The sequence below is a fragment of the Erithacus rubecula genome (genome assembly GCF_903797595.1).
Source record: "Erithacus rubecula genome assembly, chromosome: 2".
NCBI classification, from domain to species: Eukaryota; Metazoa; Chordata; class Aves; order Passeriformes; family Muscicapidae; genus Erithacus; species Erithacus rubecula.
This window is the reverse complement of record NC_136685.1, coordinates 84048295-84070723: the sequence shown is the minus strand read 5'-3', so window position 1 is coordinate 84070723 and position 22429 is coordinate 84048295. Positions and strand designations below refer to the sequence as shown.

At 36.4% G+C, this 22429-nt stretch overlaps 1 protein-coding gene across 2 annotated transcripts in view; it reads right to left on the bottom strand.

Annotated features, from left to right (window-relative positions):
• Positions 1-22429, bottom strand: part of SRBD1 (S1 RNA binding domain 1) — a 121574-nt gene that overhangs the window by 72053 nt on the left and 27092 nt on the right. For both annotated transcript variants that reach the window (XM_079298246.1, XM_079298247.1), the window contains 3 exons: positions 19038-19195; positions 17804-17894; positions 16626-16733 (listed from right to left, as the gene is read on the bottom strand). In XM_079298246.1, the coding sequence (XP_079154372.1) occupies positions 16626-16733; positions 17804-17894; positions 19038-19195 (357 nt within the window). The remainder of the gene's footprint in view (positions 1-16625; positions 16734-17803; positions 17895-19037; positions 19196-22429) is intronic.

The window sequence follows — 22429 nt, the reverse complement described above, 5'->3', positions numbered from 1 at the left end:
ACCTTTCAAAAATCACTTCTACAAATTAAACCATGACAGTGCACTTATAATTCTTAAAGTACTCACTTGTTGGTTTTTTCTTCTTCTTCTTGGTTTTTTTTTTTTGTTTGTTTGTTTGGTTGGTTTTTTTTGGTTTTTTTGGTTTTTTTTGTTTTTAATACAGGACAATACAGTTCCCTTGATATTTTCCTGTGATCTAGTTTATAACCATTCAAAGCTGACACTTGACAGGAAGAGTTGCATTCTGCCCATCAAGGAAAATATTTTTTTCATTGGAAAAAAGGTTGTAAAACTGAGGTACTAGTTTAGTGTTTCCAGAAAAATCTATTAATCCCTATGAGGGAACTCCAGTATTACAGAATAAAAAGGATAATAGCAACAAACAGGAAAAAAAATCAAACAAGAAAGTTAAGAAAAAGAGTAGGTTACTCATTCTTCAGAAAAAGGTAACATTTTTCATGTGAAACTAAAACAATCCAAAAAAATCAGCTGAAGCTTATTTTACCTTAACAAGCACCTTTAATAACTCTGTTACTTTTCTCAGACATATTTAAAGGCAGGAAGATGTACTCAAATGTCTGTAGAGCAACATAAGTAGATAGAGTGCCTGTTTATTAAATTAACCATTCTTCTCTTTTTAGGCATCTATGGTTTGTCCATGACTTCTCTGGTCTCCTCACTGTCATAGCTCTAAATATTACTATTTTACTTCTCTCATATGCAACTGCTGGGCATCAAAAGTAAGAGACCTGAATAAAATATCTCCAAATAAAAGTGAGTTAAATCTTAGGCATACTATATTTTATCCTTTAACTATTTACAACAGTGGACACCCTCTTACTCATTTTGTTTTACAATCAGAAGTATGTATCAAGCTCTGTGAAAAAAAACACCCACAAATAAAAGTAATGACCAAATCCTCACAAACTTGAAAAGGATTAATGAACTGCATGTTTTTCAGACAACAAACTTCTTTCATAAGACTGTAACCTGTAACCAAAAGAGGGGAAAAAAATTACAAAAATTGGTATCTGGAATTAGTGAAATAAAAGTCCAGTTAGGTAGTGCTACATTTGTTTTCCCCCTTCTCTTAAAAGGGAAAAATTTGTTCCCTTAGGTTGTGACAGATCCACACAGGAGACTTTCCATGAGTAATATCACTAGAACTGGCATAAACATATGCTGAAAGACCACTTCATTTAAAAGACATTTTTCATTCAGTTACAAACACTTAAAAAAAAATCTCCTGGACAGAAATTTCTCATGCTTCATTTCTAACCAATTACTTCTAGACTTTAAAAGAAAATCCCAACTATAGTCTTTTTGTTTTATTAGTTATCCAAATACATAAGCACAGGATAAGATGACTTTGTAGTCTTAAAGAGATCCTTACACCTACTAAAACACAAAAATACAGTTTATTTTATGTCCTGCTTTTTACACCACAATTTTCAAAATTATTCTCCAGTTATAGATATGCTATAAGCACTTAAAAATCAACTACAATTCTAGCAATAGAATTCCTTACAATAGTGTAAAGGTGCATTAAAACATTTATACATCTAATTACTTGTGAACCCAACAACACATTTTAGAGAAAAACATCTTGGAATATGAATTTTTTTTAAACCATATTAGCCCTCTTTTTCATCCCCACCCTACTTTATAATGGGAAAGTCTTTTAGAAACATTTGAGAAGCTGTAGGTCAATTACATTATTTTAAAAAAAGGCACTAATAAAACTAAAACGGGTAACTCATCCTTTTCAAATATAACTATGTTGTTTTCTCTCACAGATGTCAAAATTTGCACCAGGTAGTTCATACTCAGTTTTTCTATCCTGCCAAGTGAGCATCTACCCTACATGTACTTCTCTGGATTGCTCATTATTCTTACACCTAGAACCTGCAAGACAAGCTACCAATGAAGAGTGAGGGTCTTTGAAAGATTCTTGCAGCTTCTGGAAACCGCTGAATGCCTTGGAATCACAGTGGTTGAATCACAGCCACAATCACCTTTGGGGATTGATTGGCTGGTCCAACACTCTCACTCAAAGCAGGGAGAATCAAAGCAAATTGCTGAGGGCTGTGTCCAGTCAGGTTTCAAGTATTCCCATTAACAGAAACTCTAAAACCTACTACATATTAACAAGAATATTTGAATCCTCTGTAGCTAAGACTTGATGTTTTGATAGTATTAAGCTGAGGTTCAAAGTTTTTTTTAATGGCAGTTCAAAGATTTAGCACTATATTATACACTTCTGAAAAGCACATACTTGCCCTGGAACAGCAGGGCATAAATAAATGGAGATTTTAAGAGTCAAAACTCTGTCTTCAAAAACAGTGCTGCACTAAGAACTCACTAAACAATCCCAGCTTCCTCCAATGCTGTAAGCAAAAAGAAAACATGAAATTGTTTGAAAATTAAATTAATGGAAATGTGTACCCTGCTGATTCCAGCAGGAACAGAGCAGGCCCATTTAATTTCCACTGTCTGATGTTAAACTGTTAAGACTATTCTTGCAGCTGACAATTAACAGCCATTACTTTAAAGAAAATTAGCAACAAAATCAACAAAAAAACCCAACTTGAAGATCAGGGCTATGGAAGAGACAGCACAATATTAAAACAATAGCTGTCTAGATGAGGACAGAGGTTATCTGAGACACTCCATGGCAGCACAGCAGTGCAGAGCCTGGAGGGCTCTGGCTGACACAGACAGCTCCTGCGGGGGGTTATGGAGAACATATGCCAGGGTGGGATATGCAGCACCCTTTAATAGGGCAGAGCATCTCCTGCCCCCGGGCGCCTGCTCAGCTCTGCTGGCTACTGCAGGAGGTGGCAGAGCCAAGCCTTGTCCTCAGCCTGCCCTGGAAGCCAGGCCAGCAGTGGCACTGCTGTCAGCATGCCCAGGGCCCTGAGCCAGAGCAGAGCGAGGCTCGTGTTGGCTCACCAGCATCACCACGTGCAGTATCACAGCCGGGACCGCACGGGACCAGCCCGTGGCTCCCACTGGGCAGGGGTATGGGGCTGACAGGATTCCCTACATCCCTGCAGACAGACAACAGGCTGCTCCTCCACCAAAAGAACAAGGCACAAACACAAATATTCCCCTTTGCCCCCACAAGGCTTCCCAGTCTAAGCACAAACAAAACTTCAACTAAATTCAGATCCGTATTATATTAAGGAACTGGTGGTGTAGATTTTAATATTAAGGGTCAAATCACCACTATCCTTTGTTTTTTCATAAATTTGCATAAAGGAGAATTTAATCCTAAAATGCCTTGTAATTATTTCTAAACTATATATTTGAAATTATTTTATAAAATTAGCCACAGATGCGTATGTTCAGAATTCTGTCACAATGTTGAAATACTTTCTTTAAAAATATATAAATAATGCTTTAAGATTAGTAATACACAAACTGGTATGTCCTGGATTTGAGTTTAATCAAACCCTGAGAACTAGAACAAATACATTTCACAAGCTCCAAGTTTTGACTTCTTCTGAAGTTCATAAAAGCTCACAACATTGCCATCACCACATGCAAGATGTGATTTATGCAATCTAATTATATTAAGTGTGGCACGCTAAAGAAGAAATCCAAAACTTGTATTCTGTCATTAAACCAAATGGAAACTAACCTACAAATCCTTTATAAATATGGAATAAACATGAACTCCAACCATACATACTCCATTAAAATTCTGATGAGACCTGTTGTAATCTCTCAGACTTCAATCTGTATTGAGTGTTAGAACTGCTATTTCAGATGACCCAAAGACAATTTACATAAAGAAAGCATCTTGCTCAAAGTCCACTGTACTAATTATAGACTTTAAAACAAACTACAGACTAGCTTTGCTTCATAATGCTAATATTTACAGTCGAACCAAAAATAATCAATTTTGCATTTTATGCATTGCATACTAAATAAAATATATTCACACAAATCAGCATTTCATCTGTATCTTTACAAAAACCTGGAAGAAATTTCCTACAGACCATAAAACTGAATGGAATCTGCTTTGAATTAGGTGCCACCACTTTTTTCTTCTCACGTAGCACCAGAACAACCCCAGGCTTAAAATCTTGTCTCAATCAGAAAACATTATTCCTGTTAGTGTAAGAAGTCCAGTAACCTACAATCTACTGTAACTGCTTTACCAAAGAGAAGCCAGTAAGAGGAAAAGCAATTTCCTCTAGCTCAATCTACTAATAATGAGCTCAGACTTTCCAGTGAGCAGTCTTCTCCAGAAAGGCCATGAGATCATCAACCAGCCCCCCGGGAGAAAGCTACAACCAAGGCAGCACCAAGTGCCTGTGGACACTCGGGTACAAGCCAGCAAGATGATGGCAGAGCCATTTCCCTACAGGAGCAGGGGCTAACAAGAGGAATAGTCAATAGGAGAGCCTTAAGCATTCCTTAAAAAGGAGTTAAACATTGCTTTAAAAGCCATTTTACTCTTCATGTTAGCTAGGAAAGTAGGATATATTAAAAAGATACTATATAACAATATCAAAATTATTTCATTTTAAAACATTGAAATTGACAATGTTTCTTTCTATTTACCCTTACAGCAGAAAATTAGAGTTAACATTTCTTTTGGAAGAAAGATAATCACTGAGAAGTAACACAGGAATATCCGTTTGATTTACTTAAAAATGACAAACTTCTAGAAAACAAGTTGAATTAAAAATAAAAAACAGGGACTTGGAACTGTGATTTTATACTATGAGGAAAACCGGACCAGGAACAAGCAATAAATACACCACTGATTTTACTGAAAGCCCACTTACAAAGTATATTTACACATCAGTACATACAGTACAACATCATAACGGTGACAAGAGAGTCACCCATGGAGGACGCATGTTTCCCTGAAACATTTGCATCAAATTCAAATGTCAAAATGTATTCTATCTAAATGTTAGTTCTAGTTCAATCCAATAAAAGAACTGAACAGGTAGTAGGCATATTGCCTTGGCTGCCAAAGATGTTTTAGAAAAATAAAAGTTAATTAGGTTTGAGAGAGAAGTTTTATGTGAAAAGCCAATTTATTATAAGCAATAAGTGGTTATAGACAGACATCACTGCCCCCACCTCCAGGATTTTTATTTAGAAACATCCACAGACAGCTGAGCTGTTTGAACAGTATTTGCTGCTAAATCAAAAGATCTGATTTAATTAGTAACTGATATTAGTTGCAATTGCAAATAGGATTGAAGCAAAAATGTTATTTCTACATGAGCAACAAATTTACTTGCAGGAGCACTAGGTATTACAAGGAAAGGAAAATATCTAAACATGCAGAACTGCTAGATGGACATGATTAAACTTACAACCGTGCATAGAGTCACCCCAGCAACACCAGTCTGCCCTCAAAACTGAAAAGCCAACATCACACCCTCCTCTCTGCCCTCTCCCCTGCACTTGCTTATGGCTGTTGCAGGAGAGACTGGTACTGAAAGAAGATGCTTCATGCAGCTTGTGCATTTTGAAGTCTCCTTTCAGGAGTACTTTCTCACCTCTATATCACTCACTATGACAAACAGACCATTTCTCCCTCTATCCACTTACTCAGCATTGACAAAACTGCTAGGATTCAGTTATAGAAAGGAATTATCCTCAATAGGCACCAACCACATGACACTGCAGTCATCTAAGTCTAATCCCTTTTCAAGCTGAAATAACCTACTCAAAGTCCCTTTGAGACACACAGCATGTCTATATTCTCTGCCTCTCATGATCTGAAAAAAGCACAAGTGTGCTGAAGTATCTCCTGTTGCTGTTGCTTCTTTCAATGTCATTCATGGAGCTCTTAAGACTGCTATGTACTTTGTTGATAAGTTCAGTGAGTCTAGGCAAGCATAATTCCCAGCTTCAGCATCACAAAATCACTTTGAGGGAAAATACAACATGGGCAGCACTCACTCCTGTACTGCCAGCAGCCTCTAAGAGCCAATAGCCTGAAATCAGGAATAGAAATTGTCATTTCAGGTAACTGCAGAGACAAAGAGTTCTTGCTTTACTGACAGACACATTGCAATTGCTTTTCAGGCGTGGAAGACTCTCGGGCTATCAGACACCTGGAGGTCATAAATGTTCAATTTTCAAATCCAAGGCATTTTGTCTTTTTTTGGGTTTAAATCAAAAGTTGCACCAGTTGCTCTCCTAATACTGGGGGAACTTGTTAGTAGCAGTACAGTAGGCAGTTTCCTGAGATTTACTATTTTAAAAAATCCTGAAAATATTTTTGGGGGAGATTTCTATCTAAACTTAGAATCTGTCCACAAACTTTCATTTTTACCAGATCTCAACAGTATTTATATTACAAAAAATAAAGAAACTTTTCCCCACTAATGAGAGCATTTATGACTTATGAGGAAAAATTTCATCCCCAAGGTACCTCCCTGACAGACAAGACTGAAAAGTCACTGAAATTAAGATATCTAATGTTTGGCAGCTGAATGTAATCTATGCCTATTCTAAGCTTCTGCTACCAGCATCAAAGATAATAGCACAGTAAGTTTAAATAAATAAACAAATCCATATATCACATCTCACAACAATAAAGGAAGCCCAGTAAGAGCTGAAATGCAGAACAGCAAATGTGGTTTTACAAATGAATAGGTATGAAGTTTGGCAAAATCTTAGCTTAAGTAAAAACATATTCCTGGCAAACTCAGATAAATAGAAAAATGCTTACTTCTCCATTAGGTTGTAAGAGAATGTCTATTTGAAGACAAAACATTATCCAAATATACATATCCAAATATGACTCTGCAATAACACTCAGTACATTACAAATTATCGTATTTATAAAATTTTAATCTTGATGCTCTATTAATCACACTATATTTGCATGCTTCTATTTAAATTAACTCCTGACAGATTTCAAAAATAACTTCTGTTGGAGTCTCTTTACATAGTAAGGAGCCTAAATGAAGTCTCTCAATCTTCACCAGTGAAAATTTACCAATTGCCAATTACCAATAGCTATTTCATGACAGTCACTTAAAACACACAAATGTTTCTGATGTCTCTTATGTATAATAGAGTAATATCCCAAATGCCACAAACATAATTGATTATAGAAAGGTCATATTGACACAAAACATAAATTAACATGTTAACTATTTTAATTTACATTCACTTAATTTACTTCACTGAAATAAAAGTATCAAAGATTTTGTTGTTAGCATGACAATACCATTCTAGTGTGGAGCAATTTTACTTCATCTACACAATGGATGAAGACCAGCAGCTTAAAATGCCCACATGGGTAACAAGAACCACATCTCAATTTTCCATGATTACATAGCCATAATTAAAGTTCTGCAAATAAAAATGAGAAGGAGGATTTCATCTATTTAAAGTACTTTGTACTTTCTGTTATTTTCAGGTCCAAGTTCAATGGCTTTCAACCTGTGGTTCACAGGCTACTTCCAAGATATTTAAAACAGGACATGGAAGAGCACAGCCCACAGGCTTACAGTTTTTTACATGGTCATCAGTAAATTTCAGTGATCTTCAAATCAAAAAGACATCAAAGAATGATTACTCAGCTCAGTTACCTTCTCTCAATCTGCTCTATCTGGTAACATCCAAAATTTGACTACATTCTATTTCCAATATGACAGAAACTGAGGTTGACCACACATGTTACTTCAAAGAAAAAAAAGCCACCTGAAACTACAGAACCACACATGCTCATTTGGGAAGCTCTTAAAAAGCTGCTGCAGCAGCTTACCTGAAAGTCTAAACTTTTCTGGTTTGTTTGAAATCAGTATCAATACCAAGTTTGGAACAATTAAGGTTCAGATTATTAAAGCATCACTCATTTTCTTCATGTGGGACCTCACACTAACATATCAAATCCTAACGTTCCATGATGAATAGACAGCATTTTCAAACATACTCTGGAGATACATGAAATAAGAGTATTTAGCTCACTCCATCTTAAGAAGAAATTAATTAACATAGTATTGGAAAAAAAAACTCCTATGTGTAGCCGTTAGGAGTCTTCTCTAATGCTCAGTCTGTGAAGCAATATTATGCCATTAGGTCACATTTTTCAGCTGAAGTCCAAACCTCAATTTTAAGCTTGGACTGAACACCACCCATTCATGCTCACAAATGATCAGGGAACAGGAGTGGGAAATGTCTCTTGACATAACCTGCTGCACTGAGCAGGCAAGGAGCACACAGCTCAGATGTGAGGTCACAGCTGTACAAAGTTCCCACAGGCTGTACTTTAGTGTATCTGTCTAGAGGAAGCCCTTCAAAGTGCCAAGCCCCTTATTCCCTGACTGCACCCATTTTTCTGCACCACTTCCTCAAGCCTCTTGCAATCCTTGAGCCATCCCTTGACCCTGGCAACCACTCAGACACCTCTTAACAACAGGCTCCTTGCCTTCTTCTGCCAAGAAGCACAAGATGGCACACAGTGCTGAGACCTGCACACAGCTTTTCACAACAACTTTAAAAGGTCCATCCTTTGGTATCTCTACTGATATTGCAAACATGGTGAGAGCATATCAACATCTCAATGAATAGCAGCTTGTAACTCTTGAGAGAAAAAAGGATGTTGAACCAAACAAACACAGCAATTATGGGAGAAGTAGGCATTTTATACTATTACCTTGTGTTATGTTCGTTCTGCTAAATAAGAGCTTCCTATGATATCAAACTGGTGGGAAGCTTGCAGTGTTGACCAAAAAGCACAGAAAAACTGCAAAAGTTGTAACCACATTAAATTATAATCTAAATCCCTTTAGTCTGAAATATCCTGTTATGCTGCCTTCTCAGAAATATCAGACACAGAAATTAGCTAGTTTTCTTACACAGAAGAAGCTGAGTTGACAGGGACCTGCAAAGATCATCAAGTCCTACTCCCAGCTCTGTGCAGAACCATTCCCAAGAGTCATACCATGTGCTTGAACTCTGGCAGGCTTGGTGCTGTGACCATTCCCTGGAGAGCCTGTTCCAGTGCCCAAACACTCTCTGGGTCAAGAACCTTTTCCTAATATCCAGCCTAAACCTCCCAACTCTGTTTCAGGCCATTTCCTCAAGTCCTGTCACTGGTCATGAGAGTGAAGACATCAGTGCCTGTCTGTTCTCTTCCTCTCGTGTGGAAGTTGTAACTGCAATGAGATCTCCTCTCAGTCTCCTCCAGGCTGAACAGACCAAGTGAACTCAGCTGCTCCTCATAGGGCTTCCCCTCAAGGCCTTTCACCATCTTTGTTGCTCTCCCTTTGACTGGAGCTATCTAGGAAATTTCAGATGTATTCATCTTTCTTAGATTTATTAAAACCTTTCGTATTGCTGGGCTTTGGAAATAGCCTTGAACAAGAAACTTTAAGCCAGATGAATTTGTTATCACAGAAAGCCCTTAAGAAAGGAGATTGCATTTAAAACACTGACCAGCACACAATGTGAACTGGTAATAGTTTTCAAGATTTCTACTAATAATATCAAAAACACCCAAAAGATTAAACCCCTACTCACAGTATAGTTTTACTAGTCCTGAGCTGTACATTTAAATTAAGACTAAATCCGATTTTGTCTTAATTGAGTTTAAGGAAAACTCCTAGTCTTGCTCTACAAACATACTGCATGCAATACATTCAAGCCAAAACTGCCCCCAGGGGACCTGATGGGCACATTCTGTGTAGAAATGTTAACTCTTGCTCACTGCATCTTCTTTCTCTGGTGTCTCTCAATAATAACCTTTTACCTTTCTAACAATTTCTTGCTTTGTGTTTGCTAATATTTTTGGAGGGTTTTCCCTTTTCATCTTACTTCTATTGTACTGCAGTACTAGATAAATTCTAAATGATTATCTTAAAAAAGATGTTTCATTAATCTGAAAATAACATAGATCTACAAGAAAACAGCTTGTGTTCAAATTACCACTCAGTGGGGCACATAAAACTGAAAACAGAGAACTCATTTTGCAATCCTAAATCTAAATGGTTTCTTTGTGAGAAAATAAAGGAGGGAAAGAATTTATCATGCTCAATTTCTAACCCTATCTGATTTATAAAAGTATATTTGAGATGAGTACATTTTTAATTGTCAAGAAGGCATTACTGCCCTTACACACATTGTCACACATTTAATAGCTTTTCATTCTAAAATCTTCCCTTTCTTTGATTTGTTTAGTATCCCTTAAAGCCTGAAGAGCTTTACATACTGAAAATGCATAACTTTTAAATACTCTTAGAAAGAGAAAACACAGAAGGGAAGTTGCAAAAAACTTTCCTCTCTCCTCGCAGACTGTTTTACCACAGATTCCCTTGGATGCAAGTCAAATGATGTCCCACTGTTCTGGAAAAATGGATTTTTTCTTTAAGATTTAGATTTCTTTCACTAGCAACACTTGCTTCCTGACCTCACGCCTTCAAATTGCTGCAATCTAGACTCCATATGCCACTTACTCTTTTTCTGAACTTAGAGGAATTAATAATCTCTTTAATTACATTGAAACACTTCTAATTAGACCTTGTTCTCATCCTGGAAACTATGAATTATTTCTCTGAAATATCAAAGACAACTCCATAATTGTCAAGTGTAAAATTTATACAGTTTGCTTGAAAAAGTTTCAAATTCATGCTATACAAGCCAGAAGTTACCATTTCCTGTTTCACTGCCCCACCACAATTTCACTGCTCACCCATTTCCATCCCTCCTTCCAGATAAACACAGCTAGGGATGGTACTGGTGGCTACAGCTGGGACAAAGGTGAATCCTTGCCTCAAAGGCACAGATGACCTCTGAATTTTCCATTTTGAATACAGGATGGGACCAGCTCAACACAGATACCAGTCTATGGATACACCAGGAATAAGCACTGGATCCTATTTTAAATACAGACACTTTTGCCAGTCCATGTTGTACTGAATGAAAGATAAATTACTACTCAAGCTATGAAGAACAAAGAGTAGTAGGAGGAAGTCATCACTATGCAGAGTGGGGTTCCGACTTATGAGACTGTCTTCTCTAAATATAAGTACACACAAAATGGTTTACCATTTGAAGTATGCATGATCAATCAACTGTGGTAAATATTCACAACAGAACATAACTTTTAAGTAAGGGATGAAAGGCACTTTGGCTAGAAATCACTACGTAATTTGTTTTCATTGACTATGTCTTCTTCACACACATTTTAAACCTGTTTGTTCCTCAAAGTAGTTCTTCATTGATTTGGACTTCTCATGACTCCACTAGAGCTTGAAAGAGACAAAAGCAGAACAAAGGTTCCTCAGTGTACATTTCAGATGTGTGCATTGTTTCCATTGAATATGTATTCCTTTAGCCAAAACTTTCCAAACTACTTTCCACTTTCTGGATCAGACAACTAATGACCTAAGGTGTGTAGGTGTGCGTACATAAATGTGTCATCAAGAGAGTTATATAGCTTAACAGACAAAAATAACAGCTTAAAGGAAACACAATCAAAAAGAAATAGGAATAAAGTTTCCCGTATCCCTACCCCCTTCATACTCTCAACAGACTTGAAACAACTGCATTAATGCAGCAAGCAATAGCTTGTAAAAGGATGCAAACCAGCTGAAACATTTGACAGACAGTGTTAAATACCAGAGGATTCATATCAACCACTTTATTTGAAAAGGTGCTTTGAAGTTGGCTATCTTTCATGTACCTCTTTCATGGCACATTAATAAGGAAAACTGAGATGGGGTAAATTAAGTCCCAAGGTCATATCTAGAGTTACAGCACTGTGGGTACCTGATGAAATACGGATTAATGCTGCATGAGCACTGAATAAATAAAACCACTTCTGTTAACCACTCAAACAAGTTTTACAAGTAGTTCTGAACTTTATTCGGCAACTAGACTTCAGACATCTTAATCCCCCCACACTGCTTTGAAACCTAATTATCATAATGTGAACCCGAATGTTAGGTCCCTTTCAAACTGCGAGTGCTGTGAAGCAGAAAAGTAATGGGAATTAAGCTAGTGTAACATTAGAAATGTAGAGGCATGGAACTTGAAAGTGGCATTTGTTAAAGCTGAGAGAGCATAATATAGATATTCAACAACATAAAACACGCATTTAAATTGAAAAGGATATTTAAAGCATGTGCAGACACCTATAAAATACTAGCGGACCTAAAACCCCATAGAACAAACATTTCTAAATCAATTTCTTGCCACCATGGTCCAACTTCAAAAGGTATTCCACTCCTTTCTACCTTAGCAGAACATTTCTAAGTATTCTAAAGCAGACAATTTAAACATTAAAGAAAACCCAATGAGAACTTTACAAGACATTACAGACTTTCCCCTATTTGCCACAGTACAGAAGGGTTTGAACTTAAACAGCAGTAAATTACTAATTACATTGCTTATAAAGTCTTGAGAGTAAGAAAAGACTTGGCTGTAAGTGGCAGAAAAAGATTTTGCATCAAGTTTAAAACCAAGTAGACAGAAATTAAACACCAACCCATCTAAACAGCAACAAAAACTACACTTGTCTGGCTGTAGCTGCATGTTGAAAACAATTAACAATTCCTGACACTAATCAAACTTTCTTTTAAATACAAGCTGAAATACTTTATTCTGAGTGTGCATTAATGCAGCAAGCACATAAGAAGTCAGACCAGTAAGAATGCTTGTATTGTGACAACAAAACCATTGAGATGGAGAGAGAAATTGTGATTTGATTCTGCCAAATACAAAGACTGAGCTGTTTGTTTTGTCCTGCTTTAGCATAGTTCACCTGTCATTCAGATAGCTTTCATTTCCAAGATGCCTCAAACTGACAGCAATCAAAGAAAAAGAGATTCCTGAAATATTTTTTCAAGATTTTCATTTAATCCAAAAAGGCCAATGAAATCCTAAAAGTTCATCATCTGCCATGTTAATGCTGAACACAATGTTTTTTCATTTACATTTCTGGTCCTGTTAAAACAAATACACTTGTCTAAACTAGAACATCTGTTTTGGTTATAATACAATGTATCTTTGGCAAGAACCCACAATAGAACTAACATAAATAATCAAGAATATTTATTGAACCTTGTAACAAAAACTGATTTGTAACCAAAAACCCAAAGACTAGATATGACTGTCCCTGGCTCTAGTCCAATCCTAGTCTAAGTCAATAAACATAGCTCTAAAAGGGAAACTACATTTAAAAAAAAAAAAAAAAAAAAAAAAGAAAAGAAAGTCTTGTAGTTATTTAGGTTGGATGTAGCTATCTGAAAGCACGTTAGTTACAAAAATAGTAAAAATATTTGCTTTAAATCAAAAACTGTCAAGCTGAGTCCAGACAGGTTTGAAAGCCACATGAAAAATCATGCCATATGCCTCATTTCCTACTACTGTCTTCACTGACTTGTCTTGACTTTGGGGAACTTCAGTAAAACTCTACACAGTTTATATTTGCCATTGCTAAGTACTTTTTATTTTAATCACTTGCTTTTTATATACTAACTTTAGCCTTCATTATTTGTGGGTGCACCAACTGCACACACCTTTCTGAATTTACATATTCTATTATTGTCTCATTTCCCTGGAAATGCATGATTCCAAGCTCTATATGATGAACTGTATAGAAAAGTATGAACACATTTTTGTTTTTTTATAATCATTCCTGATGCTATTCTTCACTGTTAATATTTCCCAAGGAAGCTGAAATCTGTAGTACCTCCCCATCAGTCACCTTTCTAAACAACAGCTTATGCTGAGAGTGTTTTGCTTTTAAAACACCATAAAACAATCCAACCTCATCTGCCAAGCCCCTTTACATTTGAACTCCTACAAGGAAAAAAAAATTAAAGGAGATACAATTAGTAATTACCTAAAACTTGCACACAGCAATGAGCTGAGCTGTTTTTCTGAGCAAGGATATCCACCTTGGTGCAGCTCAGTGCATCCCTGTGAGGAGATGAAGGCTTGGGAAATAGGATCATGTTAGATGCAACTGACTCAGCCTGTTACAGTTCAAGTACTGGATGGATTTTTTTTTTTTTTGTCCTAGGGGGTTTAGGGTTTTTTGTTTGGGGTTCTTCATTGCTTTGTTTTCCCCACAGTTCAAACACTATATCGATTAGCAAATCCATTCTTTATTTAATACTGCAACCTGCTGAAGCTGGTCTTCTGTAAGAATTAACTGTTCCAAAAAAGGCTGAAATTATTTCTTATAGATTTTACCAGAAAAACAATTCATAAAGATCATTTCGTCCAAAAGCATACACAATTTCCACAGAACTGATGAGTGACTGTATTCAGCCTATGTATAAACAAAGTCCTCATACTTTTAAATAAAGCCTGTCATGAGAAAACAGCCTAATCTAGCGAAGGCTTGGAACATGGAAGCAAAAATGCTGTGATCTGAAAGCACATACTCTGGAGGACTTAACTATTTAAAAAGATGATGATCAGCAGAGCATACTCTTTCAAGTCACCTTTCAGAGTTCCCCTCAAAAGGTATAGCAGTTATCCTGATATAAACCTACTGTCACCTATTGCTCAAACAGTAACACTGTACTAATTGCTCCTCATTTAGCAAGTATCATATTTTTTAACTTGGACAGACATAAATTCCAGGCATTTCACTGGATTATCAGAAGTGGGGGTTGGACTCATCGTTCCTTTCTGTTACTAAGAAATACCATGGACATTAATGCTTTCTGGAGCTAAAAAGGAAAAAGTAGCTGCCTTGCAGGATTCAGCAGCATGGCTTGGAAACCCCAACACTGGATAAAGCAATGAGATGCTCATGAAACTAGTTTATTAGTAAGGGATATATGGGAACCCTGATCCTTATGAAAAAACTCAGTACAGACTGAAACTGTCAAGAGAGACAAGCATTGCAAATACAGCCTGTCTGTAAACTTACACACATAAATTCACACACACACAGCAGTATACAAAGCTCAAGAGCCCCAGATGTCACCTACAATATGAAGTACAAAAAAACAAAAAAAACCCCCACTTTGATTAAATGCACAGCACCTCATGGTTCTGCACACAAATTCTGAAGTATGGACTAGCTCTTTGCCATATGAGTACAACACAAGAAAACCATGAACAATACAAATATATAAAAAATATTTTTTTTAAATTATGTTAATGTTCAGGATATAACATGTCAAGTCAAACAACTGCATTATAGATTTTTGCTACAAATATCAGAAGTTTTGGAGAAAGTGAAAGATTATAAAATTATTGGTCACTACTTAAGAAACCAACAAACAGTTAACCTGACTTTATACTGTACCAGCATTTATACTAACTCCTAGTACACAAGAGCTTTTATCAGGTCCAAGAACTTAGCAACTAAAGCACTACTTCGAAAATTTTGTCATCTTGAACTATAAACAGGGAGAAAATATTAAATTAGAAGAGGCAAACAGTGAGAAAAACAACAATCAAAATATTATATAAAACTTTTTTCTGTGTAAAGAAGTATATGAACAATAAATACACAAACCCACTATTTCAGACAAAGTGCTTATAGCAACATAATGAATTTTTAAGCTATATTAAGAGAACAATAAGGAAATCAAGCATTTGCCAAAACCCACACAGTATGATGTGTTTTGCACCCTCTACAGTCAGAGAACATTCACTGTTTTTGCATTGGATTCAGTAAAGAGGACGCCTAATGTTTCAGAAGCTTAAATAGCCTCTTCCCTTTGCAAACAATTACAATTAAAAAACATTTACTACACCTCCTGGAATAAAGGAGTGATTTAAGAATGGAATTTTGAGCAAATTTAGAAACAAAGAACAAGTGCAATCACAAGTTAGTAGAAGTAACACATTTGTTAAACATATCTGTAAGACACTCACTAATTTATGAAAAAAAGGCATCTTTAAATGTATATAATATTTTGAATGGCAAAAGGCTATGGCCTTCTTATGATCCTGAAATATAGAAGGCTTACTTCAGTATGCTAAGATAGTGAAAACTAAATACTGCTGTTACATGTCAGCACAAAAGATAATCCAAGGTAAATCACAAAAAACCACTTTAGGAAACATAAAGGTGGGAATTGTAAAAAAGAGAGGAGTTCTGCAATTCTGTGTGGTAGAAAAGAAAGTGATATAGTACAGTTTCCATCCAAACCAACAGAAGGATACTTTAGTTCAAATTCAACAAACTAATGGATAAAATTTGAAGTCTGAAAAGGATAAATTCTTTGCTATTCTCCATTTGGTATTAACACAATATTTACTTCCAGATCATTTAATTCCCATAGGATTAGCAACCATTGCATACTGCAGTCAGACAACAGAAGCTTTATCACCTGCAGTTAAACCTCATTTATCAAGAAACAAACACACAATGCCAAAGGGCCCTTAGCTGTTAGTGTTGCTATTCTCACATACTTTGTTACAATGATAATAGCAACAGAGTGAACCTCAGGAAATAAAAATAAAATGCTTCAGTGAGTCCCTCTGACTGACTCAGGATAACTACTCTCATACTTCAAAGAGCTACAGCCAGTTTTCTTTGGCTAGAACGTTGGGTCAAGCTTAACTCAAATACAGACATGGCAGCAATTCAAAAATTACATCTAAAACTACCTGTTAAGTTAAAATATGCTGAACAAAGGAAAAATATCCCAGCAAAGGGATCTTACCAGTAAACAACATCCAGTGGTGCAAAATATTTCTTCATAATTAAATCAGCAAAGTAAGCTTCTGTTTCTCTGCAGGCTGTGCCATTGCCAATCACAACAGTGCTGCAGCTTTGTGTGGGTTAAAAAAACCAAACAATTATTCTTAAATATTCTTTTATACCTTTTCATGCATAATATTCAGTCCACCACAGTGACCAATACATCTGATCTTAGATAACACAAGGTCCAGATGTAATGAGAAAACATTCCTAGAAGTATCATGTTGTGTTTAACAGGTTTTCAATGTGACAGTTCATGAGATGAGTCAAAAACTTTCACTTACTTGTAATGGGATTATACAGCGGTAACGTAAGATGAAAATCCAAAAATTATACTTCATATTAATAAATGGAATGTTATTTATAGACCTCATACAGTTTCACCTCTTATTTCCCTCATCTGGTACGAGTCATGAAAAAGAGCAGAAGCCAAAGCAATCAGCATCTTAATTCCTTAATGGGAATATCATAGTTTCCAACAGCTTGCGTGGTCATTCCTTCTGCCCACACCACAGCCAGTCAGTCACCAAATCACCTTGTTTAAAGCCAATCTGATGCTGATAGACAAACTGGACTGTATGCTGTGGCAATTCAGCAGCTGACTCAGTACACCAGATGTCTGTCCACAGACACAGTTGGACACAAACTTTTAATCACGCTGCCCCTGTTTGCAATTCCATCTGGAGATCTAACTTTGCAGGATTTCCTTTGCTTGACAAAACTCTACCAAAACCTAATGCGGTTTCTGGAACAGGGAAAAACTGATGAGTGATTCGGGGGTTGAGGCGGGTAGAAAGAAGAAAGATAAATTTATTTCTTAGCTGAAAGCTAATTTCTATTCCCAAAAATAAATGGATTAGCAGAGTTTTATGGGAATACGTTCATAGCATGCAGCTTTACTCATTCCCATGGCTTGAGTGCTTATAACATATACTGATTTCATATGCTTCTAACATGTATAAACTGGAAAAGCTTGAACACAAAAAAAAAAAAAAAACAAGCTCTGAACTAGACTAAAGGAAATAAACCTCCAGTTAAATCAATAGCATTCTTATTGTACTCAAAATCAAGTTTATCTATAGCGAAGACTTTCATTTTATTTGGTAGGAAAGAGCAATAAATGAAGTGTCTTTAGCATACTTGTACTGTAGCAGAAGCCTCTTTATCTTCTCAGCTTCACGAAATCCTTGACCAGAATGCAAGTAAACTACATCAGTATGGAGTATCTGACCTAGAAGGAAAGGCAAAGCCATTTGAATAAACCTGCAAAAGTCCAAAGGCTGTACCTGACAGAACTACTGAAGGTAATTTGGTGATGCACAAAGAAAGCTTCTTAATAAGCCATCTTTCCCTTGAATATTTATGTCCATTTAGAAGAAATGTATGGTGGGCATAGGACAAGAATGCTTTAGTTGGCAAAGAAAAACAAATGAATACATTTTCTATTAACTGCAGACAAATTAATATAACAAGTAATGAGCATCTAAACCTATTATTATGTCACAGAGAAAAAGAGCAATTTACTATAAAAGATTGATTGTTCCTGTATAGTACAATTTACAAATCCAGTAAAGAGTGATGAAAATTAGAAAGTCTAAGGACTTGCAATACAGGAGTTCTAGAATTCCAGTGCTAGCTCTCATCATCATCCCATCTGTCACATTTGGAAAGAACTGTATTAACTAGTACTAATAGCTAATGGTGCAATGAAAGCTCAGAATAATTTACCTCACTTTTACTGCCTTCTAAAGAACACACCTTTCTTTACACTCTCCTAGGGTGGATATATTCTCAGGTAAAAAGCAACAATAAAATAAAAGGAAAAAAAATAGTTTTTGCATAGGCCTAAAGAGGTGTGTATCCCCTGAATAGACTAGGATGAAGTGGAAAGGCTCTGCTCTATACATGAACTAAGAATATTTGCAAAAATAGGGTTTCTGACTTCTTACACTAACACACATACTACTAAACAAAAAACGGTTGAAAAGGGGTCCAGATGTCCAAGATATTAGCCATGAAAAAAGCAATATTATAGAAAGTATTTAAATTCAAATTCTTTGTTAAACAATAAAAATGCCAGGTGTTCTCTTAGCTGACTACTGAGGGGCACAATCATTTAAACTTGTATTCACAAAGATCGAAGGCACTTTAAATTCTATATAAGAGAGCAGTAATAGCACCAAAGAAGTCCCTGGAATCCAGGTGCTGGAAAGTTAACCTTAGGCTAGCTGAAGAAGGAAATTTATACAACAGGATGTGTGGAAAACACTAAAAGCTTCCCCAAATAAAAAAAATTAAAATTTTGAAACTATCTTTACTATAAATTAATATATTTTTACCAGTCCTTCCAAAAATGTTTAGAATTGAAACTTACTGGTTGGTGAAATAATAGCCAACTTGCAGCCATGTTTGTAGCCAGGATCCACTCCCATCAAAGCACGGCCCCTCACAGGGCTGGTCAGAAGCAGCTGACGGAGGTTTCTTCCAAACATCATCACAGACTCTTTCTCTGCATCAGATGTCAACTTGGATCTTAGAAGGAAGGAAATAAAAGAAAAAAAGCCAAAACATTTTTCTTTCAATTAGCTTTTAAATACACTTATTTATTGTTCCAAATTTTTAAGACTTTTTCCAATCATGTTTCTATCATCTCTAATTAAATGTTACAATTCACATTTTTCAAAAGGATCACCTACACATGATCTCATTCTTATTCTCAGAATTTTCATCATGGTATAGCACTTTCAAAAAAAACCCAAAACTGAAAGAGTAATGGGTACAAAAATATTCATCACCTCACTAATTTCTTTTTCTTTTGCAGATACTCATTACCACTTGTATATGCATTACATTGTCAGTAACTCCAATAATTAGGTAGTCAAAAGCTATCCAGTAAAGCCTTCATTTAAAGTTAGCCAGTGCCCTTACTCTCCTTTTCTTTTCACCTATCACTGAAAAAAACCTGTTATCTCCATTTATTTCTACAGAATGGAAATAGATGCATTACAGTTAACTAACCCTATCAGAATGGGACAGGGAAAATTATTCAAGTGGTTTAGGTCAATCAATGCACAGCACAAGCAGGCTACAAATAGTTCCAGGACAACCCTCATAAGGGCCATGTGACATGATGGAATATGAAACTGTTCTGAGCAGTTTTTGGTTGTGGAAGAACTCAAAAGCCTGACTTAAATCTGCCCAGGATCCAAAGAATCACAACCAGCTCAGCCCCGTCTCATCCCACAGTAATAAAAAAACTATTAAGTCCTCATCATCTCTCATTTGTGAAGTAGTTCAGAGAGAGGTCTAGATCCTCTTTTATACATTACTGATTGAACATTTCCTAGGGAGGTGTGCAACAGCAAAAAGTTCCCGTTTATCCATGTGCTCTCTGTTTCTGTATCAGGTAGGTGAGATAATCACAGACACAACTGAAAATGAGGTGGTGCAGGGCATACATGCATTATAAGGCTCCTTTGCAGTTCAAATGTTCCCTCAGCAAAGGGCAGACACACTGAATATCGCCACCAAATGTGTGAATGTCTGCACCAGTTCAGCTAAGCTGTCGTTCTATCCCAGTATTCTGTCTCCAGGTCTGCCTCCAAGCAGTTGCCTTAGCAGCTGATAGAGCAGCACTACTATCTGTTCCATAATCTTGTCCTAGCCTCCAACTGCTTCCAGAGTATTTCCTGGACTTGTCATGATTTGTCTTCTTATTAGCTTGTAATAGAGGTCTTGCTCAGCTATCCAATTCCTCCCAAAGATATATTTATTTCATCCAGAGTCTGTTGGCAGTGAGTTTTGTAGGTCCATCACCAATTGTGTAAATAGCTGCCACCTTTTGGTTGGAAGCATTCTTTTTATTATGCTCCCCTAAGCTTTATATAGGAAGGGAGTAAAAATTTATCCCTAGAAATCTTGTTCCACTCCATCATTTATCTAAGTCCTCTATTTTCCAAGTTGAAGTTATAGTGTAGCCATTTGTTTTCTTTCCAGAGAAATTATTTCCTCATTCCCTTTCACTGGGCCTTTCCCAGTTTCAGTGAATTGCTTTTCTACTTCCTACTCCCCTCCCCATGTGAGTGGACCAAAATGGACAACAACATTTCAAATACAGGCCAAATAAATAAATGATTCTTTCTCTTTATTCCTTAACTAAATCTTATCTTCTGAGCACTTAACATTCACTTAACATGTGGAGCTACCTTTCACAGTGCCACGGCACCTCCCTTGTGGAAGGATAGCTCAGAGCTAATAGCTTTACTTATAAAAATATAATTACTTCCCCTTGAAAGTATAATTTTACACTCATTCCACTGCATTTCAGTTGCCATTCCATTTCTTAATCATTCAATCTTGCAGGATCCTTCTCCTATTTTTCCCTTCTCTAATTTAAAAAAAAAAAAAAAATTATCTAAACCACAGAACAAGCTTCTTCTAGTGAGAGTTCAGAGAGACCCTCCCTAGGGAGAGAAAGAGAACAATTAGATGCCATTTATGAGACCAGAGAAAACAAAACAAAAGCAAATAGCTCAGCCCCACAGAAGTATGGATCTTCTATACACACACAATAGAGAATCAACCAGTCATCCATGCATCAAATGAAGGTTAAAAGTGGCTTGTAGACAAGGGACGGAAATGCCCTTGGACCAGAGACTTTGTACAAAGACAGGCCAAGTTCCATCCCTCCATCTATCCCAAAGATATCAGGTCCCAACTGCCCACAAGGCCAAGTCCTCCCACACTGCAAATTCCTGTCAATCCATCTAAGAAGGGAGACTTGTGTAGGAATTAAAGTTGCCCCTGAACACATGCTATTAGTTATGTCAGCCTTATGGAAATCATGTTTAAAATTCGCATGAATATATAGCAACTTTTACAGTAACAGGAAATGTTACCGAAATTGCCAGGTGTGTAGGGGGAATGTCCTTTCTGTTATGTAATATCCTGTATATTTACATTTCAAATATAGACATCTCTTTTTTCTGTGTCTTACTCAACACTTGTATCAATTACGTGATCTACTGCCCAAAGCAGTGGCTTTTAATTTCAAGCTTAGTATAATCGTTTGATCCTTTGGAAAAACAAACAACAAAAACCAGAAAAATAATATATCAAGCAACACAAAACAAACTAATATCTTTCTCTGTCAGTGTGTTACTGGCTTCATCCAAATGGCAAGATGTCTGGCTTCATGCTTTCCAAATTCACAAGAGTTCTTATAAAGATGACAGAGATAAAAGGCAGGGAGGAGTCCTCCTCTCTAAATACAAGAAAATGGCTATTTTGGGAAAAAAAAAATATAAACAACCACGCAAGCAAATAAACCTCAAAACTCTTACCTTATGAAAAAATATAAGACAAGTCAGGACTCCAAGTCCCTCCCTTGAACACTCAGATCTGTATATCACTAACAGGTGTATTGTAATAAAAGCAAATAGCCTAATCATAACCTACTAGTTTCTATATTCAATGTTATAAGATTCAGATTTTAAATTGAGATTTAAAATTTTCCACTTCCATGTACAGTCGAGATGCAATCATTTCTGTGGAAAAATATCTGCAAACTAGCTTCAGGTGTGAAACAAGATATACAGACAAGTGGTTGTGTCCCTGAAGACAGAGGAGAGAAAGCACTTTCTGCAAGGAAGCATGGAAAATTATGAAAGGATTATCCATTAAAAAATATGCCCATGCCACATCACTTGCATGAAACGGAATCATTCCATGCAGTATTGCAACAAGATAAAATGTATTTCAGAGAGC